At 38.8% G+C, this 13,144-nt stretch overlaps 1 protein-coding gene across 1 annotated transcript; it reads left to right on the top strand.

The window, feature by feature from the left end:
• Positions 1-546: 546 nt before the first annotated feature.
• Positions 547-8,952, top strand: LOC139465695 (RAB6-interacting golgin-like). The gene is made up of 5 exons (XM_071247482.1): positions 547-622; positions 1,726-2,089; positions 2,903-3,004; positions 3,997-4,137; positions 5,519-8,952. Exons 1-5 carry the CDS (start codon positions 553-555, stop codon positions 6,114-6,116), a joined length of 1,275 nt encoding a protein of 424 aa, XP_071103583.1. The 5' UTR covers positions 547-552; the 3' UTR covers positions 6,117-8,952.
• The last annotated feature ends 4,192 nt before the right edge of the window (positions 8,953-13,144 follow it).

The following is a 13,144-nucleotide window of genomic DNA, read 5'->3' on the forward strand; positions in this document are numbered from 1 at the left end:
ATCTAGGAAAGCCCTAGATTCATATGATCTTTAGATTATCAGTTCGGTGCCGGGAAGTGCAGTTCATAAAGCAGTACGGCTCGGAACAACTAGATCTACTGTCATTTCTAAACACGGCTACCTAAAACGACCTGAATAAGGCATATTATTCTTCTACATTACGAATATGACCTATCCGGAATGACGACCTACACATCGATTTACACATTTGTAATGATTACATATGCATTCTGAAAGCAAAATAGACGCGCAGAAGCACCTGTCACAAACAAATGTCGTCTGCTACGACTCGCACGTGTTTCTAATATTCCCCTTACGTTAAACTACATCACTAGTACTTCATCAAGATATCTTCAAAATTGTTTATTTTCTTTTTTCTGACTCCTACAAAAAAAAACAGAATTGTAAGATTTTTGGTTATGTGTCAATGCCATGTATAATTCTGTCGAACAGAACAAACAATTCACCAACTTAGTATATGTTGTACCTATAATATGTTTTAAGGAAACTATAACCCTCGCGCTTCCTCGCGAGAGTTACGTGGCAATAAACATGGCCGGTTGGGCAGGCTTCAGCGACGAGGACTTGAGGCGAATAAAACAGAGCTCAACTGGAGGGGCAGGTAACAGGTGTTCGTAATTAAATAATAAGATAGTAATTTCCATAGCGACATATTATTATTGTACAGAATCATTGAGAGTGAGCTTGACAAGTTGACACTTCAAATTTTCGTTTTCAACGTTTGACAACTCAAGTTGCCGATAAAAACAAGCCATAAAGTTTTGTAAGCAAGCAGGTAAGGGGGTGCTAATTTCTACATTTCTATGCCAGGGCATATAAAATGATTACCCTAAATTACTTTTCCGCACACAAATCATGTCATATTCTCTCTTTGTTTTGGAACCTATCAGTGTTCAAAGCAAATAGCTACAGATGAAACCCATTCAAAAATGGAATGTTCTACAATTTTGATTCTTCTATCAATCCTTCTGGTTACGCTTAACTGTCTTCAGTCAATAGTGCCAAAGTCTTGACAAAACACACCAAGAAAATAAACAATGTTCACAGGGTATTTACTGTTTATGATGTCATATTTATATGATTAAGACTAAATTAATTATACCATGTTATACATGCTCAGAAGGGACAGTAGTAGTATTGTTGTGGACATTTTTTTCGAGCCCCTAAGAAGTATTTCTGATTATGTGTCTGATGACAATTCCAATACACTAAAATATATCTTACCTTTGAGAATATGTATGTGCACAACATGATCAGTCACCAGACATTAGATACAGGAAGTTTACAAACAGTAGCAGATACATCATCGGTGCATACAATTGTTCTTATTATCATCAAATCAAGTTGGATTAAAATGTGCTTGAGTGAAAAAGTAAGTTTTGAGGTATGTGTTCATTACTTACTGAGTATCTTTCCGTAATTTGTAATATAACATCAGCGTCAAATTCAGTGGCAGTTAGAAGTCTTCAGTGGGCTTTGAAGAGTCTACCTTCATCAATCAGTCTTTTCACTCTGCTGATCCTTTAAAAGTTTAAGATTTATGGGGTCCCGTAATTCAAATACTATAGGCATGATCGGAGTTAACTTTAAGGAACCCAGGCAACACTATAGTTCAACAAGACAGTTACAGTCCCACCTTTTCCATGTTTACTGATAATTTGTTTTCTCCACTGATGATATACATTCTGTTTTCCATGTTGCTAGACTTAGCTGCTAACAGACAGGCCCAGTTGAAGCGGCAGCATGTACCAAACAAAGAAAGGCTTGTGAGAAATACAAGAGGCCACGGGGCAGCAGCTTCTGGCAATCCGACTCAATTAGATCCCTCACAGAGGCTAGTGCAACCCGAGGAACTGAAGGTGAAGGCCAATGGAAAAGGACCAAGGGGAACAGAACAAGGCCGACGGAAGCCTGCTGTTCACCAAGATGCGGACAAACCTGACAAGCTACAGGTGGCAGGAGCGTCATCAGAAAAGCATTTGTCTGATTCAGGGCAAAGAGTAGAGTCAGAGAAACCATCAGAAGACAAGGAAAACATGAGAGAACTTGATGAAACAGAGGCAATTGGGTAGCTAGCTCCTGATAGTTTTGTGTGGTTGACAGAGGAGATATGAGAAAGTTTCCTAGGAGATCAGAATGTAGTGTTAGGAGGTTGTTATTGTACTGTACACATGTTAATATTGTTATGTAAAATGTTATTATACAGTTATAACTGCATGCATGTCATTTGGAATCTTATAATATCTAAATACCTCCCTGGGCACCTGTTGCTCTTTCATATATTTTTCATGTTTTTGAGAAGTTGAAATTGGGATAACAAGTTTACTGCAACAAGCAAAGTGGGGCACTACACAAATTAAATTCAGATAAATTGAAATTTTAGATGTCGAGCAGTAGTAAACAGACTCAGATCAATTGTGATGAAAGTAAAACTAAATAGTTACTTGGCAAATATATACCCCTTCTGTGCTGCTGTTTTGTACATAAAAATGTGTAATGTACACAATAAGAGAAGGAGGGTTATGTTCATTTTTGGTCTCATATTGGGGTGCTTATAACAAGTTCTTAGAAATTGGTCCAGATGATGGTCAGGGGGCGCTTATCGAAGCAGGTTGCTTGATACAGTGAATACTGTACATGAGCATGATGATATCTGTCTGTGTCAAAAATGTTTGAGTCTACTAGCCTGAACTTGTCCCTTGTCATCATTTTCAGAAGGGTTTAGTATTAACTTATCATGGACTATTACCAGTTGGGCTTACTATGATGCCAAACAAAATCTACTACGATCAGGCTTCAGACTAGTGGCTAAAGTTGCAGTCTCTAATATTGATCCATTTCTAAGAGATATTCAGTAATGTGAATGATTTCTTTGCTGTAGCGTGGAGCTGGACAATATGGCCAAGTTCCAGAAGCAGCAGAAGATGATAGAGGAGGCCAACAAGCAAAAGAGGCAGTACCTGACCAACGCCATCAATGAGAGGTGAGCCTGTTCACTAGTAGGTGTTGGGGCAGTACTTGACTAAGGACATCAATGGGAGGTGAGCATGTTGACTAGTCGGTGTTGGGGCAGTACTTGAGTAAGGACATCAATGAGAGGTGAGCATGTTGACTAGTTGCTGTTGGGGCAGTACTTGACTAAGGACATCAATGAGAGGTGAGCATGTTGACTAGTCGGTGTTGGGGCAGTACTTGACTAAGGACATCAATGAGAGGTGAGCATGTTGACTAGTTGCTGTTGGGGCAGTACTTGACTAAGGACATCAATGAGAGGTGAGCATGTTGACTAGTAGGTGTTGGGGCAGTACTTGACTAAGGACATCAATGAGAGGTGAGCATGTTGAATAGTTGCTGTTGGGGCAGTACCTGACTAAGGACATCAATGAGAGGTGAGCATGTTGACTAGTCGGTGTTGGGGCAGTACTTGACTAAGGACATCAATGAGAGGTGAGCCTGTTCACTAGTCGGTGTTGGAGCAGTACTTGACTAAGGACATCAATGAGAGGTGAGCATGTTGACTAGTAGGTGTTGGGGCAGTACTTGACTAAGGACATCAATGAGAGGTGAGCATGTTGACTAGTTGCTGTTGGGGCAGTACTTGACTAAGGACATCAATGAGAGGTGAGCATGTTGACTAGTTGCTGTTGGGGCAGTACTTGACTAAGGACATCAATGAGAGGTGAGCATGTTGACTAGTCGGTGTTGGGGCAGTACTTGGCTAAGGACATCAATGAGAGGTGAGCATGTTGACTAGTTGCTGTTGGGGCAGTACTTGACTAAGGACATCAATGAGAGGTGAGCATGTTGACTAGTCGGTGTTGGGGCAGTACCTGACTAAGGACATCAATCAGAGGTAGCCTGTTAAACTATGAGAGCTCTAAGATAGTTTGTGAAACGAGGTCTTGGTGTGTAATTATATTATGTTTATATTGGAATTGAAAAATGGGTTAACTAATTGCTGGGTCTATGTTCCAGGAAGAAAAAGGCCAAAGCGGAATCTGTGAAGCTGACAAAGATTCAGTCAGAACTAGGTCGCCTTGACACACTGCTGTCGGTGGACGTTGGTGTCATCAGGGATAAGATAGAGGCAGCCAGCATTGACTACACAGAAGCTCAGTTGAGTCACTTAGGTTCACTCAGTTTTTGCCTTCCAAGTGAATTTGTTTCAGAGATTGATGTTATTGCACACAATATTATTAATTCACCTTGGTTCATGTTGAAAATAACAAGAAATATCTATTACATATGCAGGTTTCAAAATTAAACATGAAAGTCAAGGTGTCCTTGTCATAAACCTAATGTTGAAAGTTTTAAGTTCAGGAGGTCCCTAGATTCAATACAACCGAGTCACACCTCCAGGACCCCAGGGTGACACTTAAGACACTGATATGTATATCAGCCCTGTGTATCAAGTGATAGGTACATAGGAAAAAGAGTTACTGTATTCGACGTAATAAGCGCCCTAGGGTGCTCTCAAAAATAGAAATAGGGGGCTCTTATTAGAATATTATTTTGGTGGAAAAAAACAGAGTTGAAAGATAAATTTCATGGTTTATGCTGCCAGCCTGTAATGTTTACGTACGACAGATATATTTTTCAAGAATTTAATTGCCCATAATTAAAGGCGCATATAACACACGAGTGCGTATTATACGTGAATAAATAAGTCTTGTGTACATTGATCAATCGGAAGGGGTGCTAATTGGGATTGTTCACTAGCCAATATATTAGCAAATATACATCGAATACGGTATAGGAAAAGATTTTGGACTTTCACTAAGTCAAAAATGGAGATTATGGACTAAAGTGTTCAGCCTGACACATGTTAGGCATGTTTTGTGAGCATCCAGTGATTGGAATTAAGGAGGATCCTGGGATCTTAGATCATCTCCTATGGTATTTGAATCCAGAATCCCCCTTAATCTTTTAACTGTTAACATTAAGGTTATGACAAGGACCCTTGACTTCCATGCTTAATTCCAAACACTGGCATGTCAGCTTACTGCCATGACTGTTGGTGGAAAGTCTAAAGAGGTGAAACCCAAGAATCAAACACCTCACCTCCTGGTCTTTAAAGGAAGCAAACCTTGGGAGTGTATTTCATATCTTAGACCCACTGGGCCACCCAAGCTGCCTGGCTTGTTAGTGTCTGTATGCTGCATTCATATGCAACCGAGAGCACAATGTATGTAGGACTGGGGCACAACTAATTTCGGGACCAGAATAAAAAGTTTAAAAAGTTTGAAGCAAGCAGTGTAAATAGATATGTGTATTACATGAAACGATAAGTGAAAGAAATGGTCCCTGAACCATATTATTTTCTCTTCTTCCAAGCCCTTACTGTAATCCTATAGCCCAAACACTAGATTTACCACAGGTTCCAATCTCACTTAGGCGCCTTTTCAATTTAAATGTAGTCGTTTGTTTTATCAAAATGATATGTTTTCAGTGACCGATTTTAAGTCTAGATAACAACTATAAACTTCATTTTTCTCAGGAGGCGGTATAGCCGAGCAGAGCAAGAATTCATCCATGCAAAAATGGACTTGTTTCATAAAGGCGAGTTGAAGGAGAGGCTTACCGAGCACCTTTACACAATCATTCACCAGAATGAGGTGAGGAAGGCCAACAAATTGGCAGAACTGATGAAACAATTGGAGATGGAAGTTGCACAAGAAGAAATGGAAATGTCTGTTCCAGCCATTCCAATGCTTACGAACTTTAATTCTGTCACAACACTGCAAAACCCAGCACTGAAGTCACCAGTACACAGCCCTGAGGTGGATAAGAACATAGATCTGACCAACAAAGATTCTTTGACAGAAAATACAGACTCTGTGCGAACAAAATCACCTGAGGAGGACATGGCAGTCAAGTCTGAACCAGGGGCAGACAACTCTTCACAGATACCCATACAAGCAGGAAGTAATCCTGAGACAAAGGCTAATTCAGTTGGGGAGCACCAGTGTGAAGAACTTTCTCAAAGAACTGATGAAAGTAAGACTGTTGTGTCAAGTGATATGTCGAAAGATGTGCAACAGAAAGAGGATGCTGAATCGGCATCTTCATCTGTGAACAAATCAACTTTATCATGACTTGAATATGTTGCAGAAGTTTCATATCATAACTGCACTCACCATGTTGGCAGTACCAGGGGTACTGGCATCGCAATGTTGAAGTGAACAACTTTGAGATCTCATCATATTCAAGCAACATACTTTGAGATTATGGGATGTGTCTTAATTGGCGTCTATTGTGAGCATGAGAAATGAATGTCAAATTCAGTCAGAATCAGGTACATTCAACTTGTTCAATGCATGTATTATTTTTTTAAGATGGAAGATAACGAGACTGTTCTGAAAATCTTACTCTCACACTGTTATAATAATAGTATTTATACAGCGACAACTTTTGGGACACAATTGGGTCTGTTGATTTATATTTGGATTGGGGGACATTTGGCCTCTCAGCTGTCCAGCAATGAAATAGGATTGGTGTACACAGACCCCATCTAGATCCAACACTAATTACGGTACTCACGGCATGTCAAATGGGAAATGTTGGTTCAAATGTAATGTCTATTTGTCACGTGGTTCCCACATTTGTGTCCCTATGAGATATTTGTGGATTGGAGGTGTACATGGTGTAGGGATTGAAATATATGATCAAGGTGGAGAACCCACTGATTCCTCAGTCAAAGTTTGCTCAGGGTTCACCTAACATGACCTTCTCGTCAGATTTTGACACAACACTGAGAGGTGTCTTTCTCAAAGCAACTGTAGCTCAATCTTAATGTGGTATGTCAACCTTAGCTCTAAGATTGCAGTTGTAAGACTGTATGACATTGCTTGCTGAATCTGTTACTCCATATACTGGTAAAGACAGAATAGTTTCGGATTTTCTTTGTCTCTTTCTAACACAATTTCTGAGTGCCAGTGTTTTCGACCGATTTACATAATCATCAAATGTAATTTCTAAATATGAACGACTACGAAACAATTCCACCACATTGTATTCTCCCTTTCTCAATAGCATGCCTATGTACTGTTTGAAATCCTTGGGTATCATGGGTATGAACTGTATTGAATTAATTGTTGGTAAGATAATATAGCACAAATTCTGGATTCACAAGTTAGAGCAGCTGCCCCTCAACAAGCAAAATATGAATCCAATCACAGAAATAATCTCAAGACAAAAAAAGACCCAGCCTCGACAGTTTATGTGAATGATTATCATACACCATGTACACTGATAGAAATACTGCTTGTTACTACATGTACTATCTTCTATTACTGATGCTCCATTCCCCCTTTATTTTATACGTCAAATGTTAATTCTAATCAGATATTAGCAGTACATTCACTGGCATTAACATATGTTTAATCCACAGCCATCGTTTATGAATAAGTGGAAACTGTTTTCACAGGATTGGATGGTGGGGGGAGGGTGTGAGGGGAAAGTGTTCATCACCAAAAAAAAATTAAAAATAAATATTGTTGAGTTCTCAGGCTTTGGTCAAAGAAATGTTTTTCAATGCAAACTCATTAATTAGCAAGTTTTGTCAATACACACGCCTCTGAAATGTTTTTCCTACTCAGCGTACTCACATTTTTTATATGCCCCATGTAGACTAAACAACTCTGATACTCGTATACCTGTTGGAAGGTATGCATTTCCTGGTATGATGCGAAATGGCAAATTACATTAAACAACTAAAGGTTTATCATCATGATCATAATTTTCTTTTAAACTAATATTCTGAACGTGTGTGATCTTGTAAGTCATGAAAATATCAACTTTAAGTGTGTCAGGTCACACAATGAGATAAATATGTTATTAGCAAGGGTCAACTCTCTACCCCCACCCCAATCACACTGAAATAAACATATGAGAGTGTGTTAGGGACAGGAGCTTGAAATTGTGTTTCTCTAACCATGCAAAATAGGACTGTATCCTCAGGTTTATTGCGTCACATTGGTCTGAATGTTGTGCTGTTTTGAATGAAAATGTGAAAGTTTGTTTCATGTTTCATTTTGTCTTGAAGCAGAAATTACAAAGTTTTTGCTGGTGCAAAAATTAGGACCATACCAAAAGCACTAAGACAATAACCTACATGGTTGTACAGGTAGATTGATGATGAATGATGTACTTAACATATGAAGCAGGTGCACAGGCACTATACATGCCCACTATGCCTTCACTTGCACATTTTCAAGGTGATATTTTTATGACAAATGTTGATTCTTCTGTAACTGTCATGGATTCAGAAATAAGACTAATTTTTTGTAAACCGTCCGTGAAATATTGCCTTTGTAAACCTAGATCATACCGCTGAATTTTATTAATGGTAGAAACATGTGGTTGCCCATTTTGTTATCATGTCCTATGCAATACTTTAACATGCTTTTAATTTCTGCTGAAAATATACTTTTTTGAATATATACATATTTTAGATGTGCGATATATGTGATATAACTAAGGGGTCATTTAAAAAATTCTCATATACAAGTATTCTTAGCTTCAATCCATTTCCTATCCCAAGCAGGGGCACGGGTGGCCCAGTCGTCTAAGGCGCCGCGATTCGCTGTGCAGAGTTGCGTCCCTTGGGCATGCCTGAAACCTATGATTGTGGGTTCGAATCCCGGTTCTCCCCAATTATGTTTCTAGGTTTTTCAGCACCATACCCCTGCTGATGGGTTTCACTGAAGTGGTGAACGTCTAAAACCTGCATCACTTCAGGCTTTCCTCCCAAATTAAGCTGACACACAGTGATATAACTGGAATAATGTTAAAAGCAGCGTTAAACCCAACTCACTCACTCACTCCTATCCCAAGCGGTCATCAAACTTATGTTGTCATGGTTATCAAGTAAAGTGTAATGTTGATTGGTTATGCTTTACACTTCCAGTCATTTATTATCCCTATGTTCATACATATAAGGTTTGCCTTACTCGGCTAGTTTTAAGCATATTACATCACATTCTGGCAGAAAGAAATCAGTATTCAGTTCTATTTCCCTATATTGTATTAGTTGGGAGTGGCAATGATTTCTCCATGGCTACAAAGTGGCTTGGTAAGAATTCACCGACACCCCATCCAAACATTTGCCATATAAGTGGCTCATGTATCGATTCGCCCCAATAATTTATTTTTTTTATAAATATTTTTATTTCAATTCAGTAGACATAAATGTAACATTGGTACATGAGGTATATTCGTGTAGCAGTTCATAGAATCTTAAAACATGATCAGATATGGGTATGTACATACATGTGTATTGATTGACTGATAAATTATAATAAGTAGGCTGATAATTCCTTCCATTTTCTGTTGAATCTATTAATACTACTATTTTTCATTGCGATAAACTTCTATTTTAATATATATATTCTTTCAATATTTTTATGAAAAAAGGAAAGCATAATGGAGTTTTCTTAACTTAATGCTTGACTTGTGAATGTATTTTTTTGCAAGAATAAATAACATTCAGCGTGGTTTCCCTGTCTTTATACCATTGGGGAAGTATGCACATTGGCTTATTGTGTATGGTCTTTTTGAGAATTTTGATATATTTTTATGAAACAATTGTAGAATTAATAATGTCATATATGTTCAAATAATATCAGTTTTGTTATGACCACAAAACATGCATTCATGAACAACATTTTTATGTGAATGCTCAGCAAGATGACATGATATGATGGCATCGATTTGTCTCAGTAAATCCTTTATAAAAGCAGAACCTGGATGTGTAGTTTCCTCTGGATGATGTTACCAGGGCCCCGTTCCTCAAAGCAATCGTAGCGCTATGACTGTCGTAAGCCTATGCTAAAGAATGGGAGTTACGATCATCTTAGCGCTACGATCATCTTAGCGCTACGATCGCTTTGTGGAACGGGGCCCATGCAGATATTGCAGCCTGATGGCAACAGTGGAAGCGCATGTCATGTTCTTGCTGTAATACTACCAGAGACAGGTATATGGTCTCTGATATTACTGACTGTTCATGAAAATAATCTGATATGAAAACTTTTGCAGGATGAGAAATCATCTGATGGATGACATGTTTAGATTTTGAGATTGAAAACATGGTTGTCATTAATGAAGGTGTCTGTCTCCTGATTGTGATGTTGCAGGATTTGGGTGCTACACCACTATGAAGTCATTTATCATGTATGAAGTTAACACTGGATGTACACTGACATGAATGTCATGTTTGTATTATTGTTGGGAGATATAAATATATTGTTACAGAACTAGACTTTGTTTTCTATGCACCATTAATTGTTTTGTTTTTATTCAAATCAAATTGAAATCGTGTTATGCTTGTTATGGGTGACGTCTTCATAAAGATGAGTAGCAAGGATATTGCTATTAGTAATGTACAGTTGCTTATTAACACAAGATAGTAAATAATGCTTTGGTGCACAGTTTATTGTGAATGCTAGGGCTTTAACTGAAAGGGGCAGTGAGGTAGCCTAGCAGTTAAGGTGTTAGATTGTCACACTGACGACCCGGGTTTGTTTCTCCACATGGGTATCATGTGTGAAGCTTATTTCTGGACCCACTTGCACAAAGCGATCTTAGTGCTAAGATGATCATAACTCCCATACTTTAACATACATGTAGGCTTACAATAGGCGTAGTGCTAGGATCGCTTTGTGCAAGTGGGCCCTGGACTATTGCTAAAAGTGATGTCATGAAGTGGTGCACAAAATAATCCACAGAACCTGGATACATATCTTGTGAGGAGATGTTTTCAATCACTGATGTTTATGAGCCTGGTGGACCACACCAGAAACCTATGATTGTGGGTTCGAATCCCGGTTCGCCCCGATTATGTTTCTAGGTTTGTCAGCACCATACCTGTGCTCGTGGGTTTCACCGAAGTGGTAAACATTGAAGACCTGCGTCACTTCGGGCTTTCCTCCCACATTAAGCTGACACGCCGTGATATAACTGCAATACTGTTAAAAGCGGCGTTAAACACAACTCACTCACTCAATTTTGAGCCTGGCAGAACATCTACTGTTATGGCACGAAGTATTGCAATGCACTGCTATGGTACAGCCCTAGACTTCCGTGACTTGATCTTTACAGATGAAAACAAGCCCAGGAACTTTTACATGAAGGATAATGCTCTTTTAAAAATTGTGTACATTGATACAAATGATATACCAGATTCGACGTATTAAGCGTCCCACTCTAATAAGTGCCCACAGCAATATTTGCTAATATAATATCTAGTTATCAATCCAAATTAGTATCTCTTCCGATTGATCAATGTACACATGACTTATTCATTCATGTATAATACGCGCTAGTGTGTTGTTTGCACCCTTAATTATGGGCAATTAAATTCTGGAAAAATATATGTCGTATTATTCTCGTATATAAACATTTCAAGCTGTCAGCATGAAACCACGAAATTTACGATCTTTCAGCTCTCTTTTTTTTTTTTCACCAAAATAATATTCTATTAAGAGCCCCCTATTTCTAATTTTGAGATCTCCCTGGGCGCTTATAACGTTGAATACGGTAATCATTTTAGAGTATTTTAATGTGGAAAAAAAGATTGACATGTTAGAGAAGACACTGCACCACAGGTGTTTATGAGATGAAAACCTGCATCCTCACAGAAAAATTAATAATGGCTTGCCCAATGCAGTGTTTGAGCTGCATGTGTAAGCAAGCGTTGTATCCTACCTAAATATAATTCCGGGGGAAGTTTTACTCCAGAGTATAGTATCCTACCTTAGTGCCACACTGGTATGGGTACAAATTCACTAGGGAGAAACATCCTGACACTAGAGAATTTCTTCCCAAGAATGAAAAATAGGGTAGGATAATATTCACTTTTACACATGCACTGGTCAAATGCTCTTCCATGTGTCAGTTTAGGATAAGTAAAAAAATAATAAAAACACTTGTAAAGAGGACTTTGAAAAAACTTTTGAAGTGGTAGTGAGTTCAGAATCTTCAGCAAAATGACATGAGGTGTATTAGGGTTCTAATCTGAATAACAGGTTTAGGAACAGTTCATGTGAAGATAACGTCTGCTGGATATTGAAAAATATCTCCAGGACACGACATACACAGATTAATCTTTGAGATATAACCCAGGATTCTGGGTTAGAATAGGTCCCCCGCATGAACAGTCCAGTCATACACAGTATACTTTGAGCCGACCAGTCCTTGTTTTAGCCCCTTAATGCCGAGCACCAGACAGGGTAACAAGTGTCATCTTTTAACATCTCTTGGTATGACATGGCCTGGGATCGAACACCTGACCTTCTGCTCTCTGTACCACTAGAGAACGGAGGGGGTCTGAGAATGAGGGAAATAAATAGTGCTTTTTGTTCTAACAGCACATATTTAAATATTTAAAAAGTAATTCATCTCAAAAGTGCATGGTAGTAAGAAACACCTCACAATATGTACTTACTTTGCTTCCATTCTCATTAAAAACTGTTCAGAACAGAATCTAATAGACCTTCAGCATCTGCAGCATACCTTGTGAGCATGACAGGAAGTTAACACAAAGGGATGTAACTCCCGACCCCCACTGCCCATAAAAAATATTTGAGAAATTCAGTCACAACATCCCAGTCAATTCTTTGAATTACAAACATAACAGTCCAATTAATTTTCACATTAAACTTCATGGACCTTTTTATGTTGCTAGACTTGTGATGATCAATGATGACGGATAATCATGGCCATGTCCATGACCCATGTGAGTGCATGTATATGGGCATACATGTATTCCTAACTGCAGTCTAGGTGGGACATCCAAGCCATAGTGGGACGTCACAATATCAAGAGACCAACACCATCTCCCGTTCTATATCCCCGTGGGGATTTCCAAGACAGATTACGTCCTGTGTACCTCATGATTATGAAAGATGGTTAAAATCCATGCAGGAGTGATGCATAACCTGTGCTTTATTATACACTATCATTTTGTATTGCTGCTCCTGGTGACGACAAATTGTTTGTTTGGTCCAACCCTGTGGGGAATCTGGATTAGGCACACTCAGTGACTTGGTTGATTGTGTGGCACTGTGCCCCAATGGCATGGAACTTTGCTCATAATATCAATCACTGGTTTGTCTGGTTTATT

Source organism: Haliotis cracherodii, unplaced genomic scaffold, assembly GCF_022045235.1.
Source record: "Haliotis cracherodii isolate W230 unplaced genomic scaffold, xgHalCrac1.p SCAF_18, whole genome shotgun sequence".
NCBI lineage: Eukaryota > Metazoa > Mollusca > Gastropoda > Lepetellida > Haliotidae > Haliotis > Haliotis cracherodii.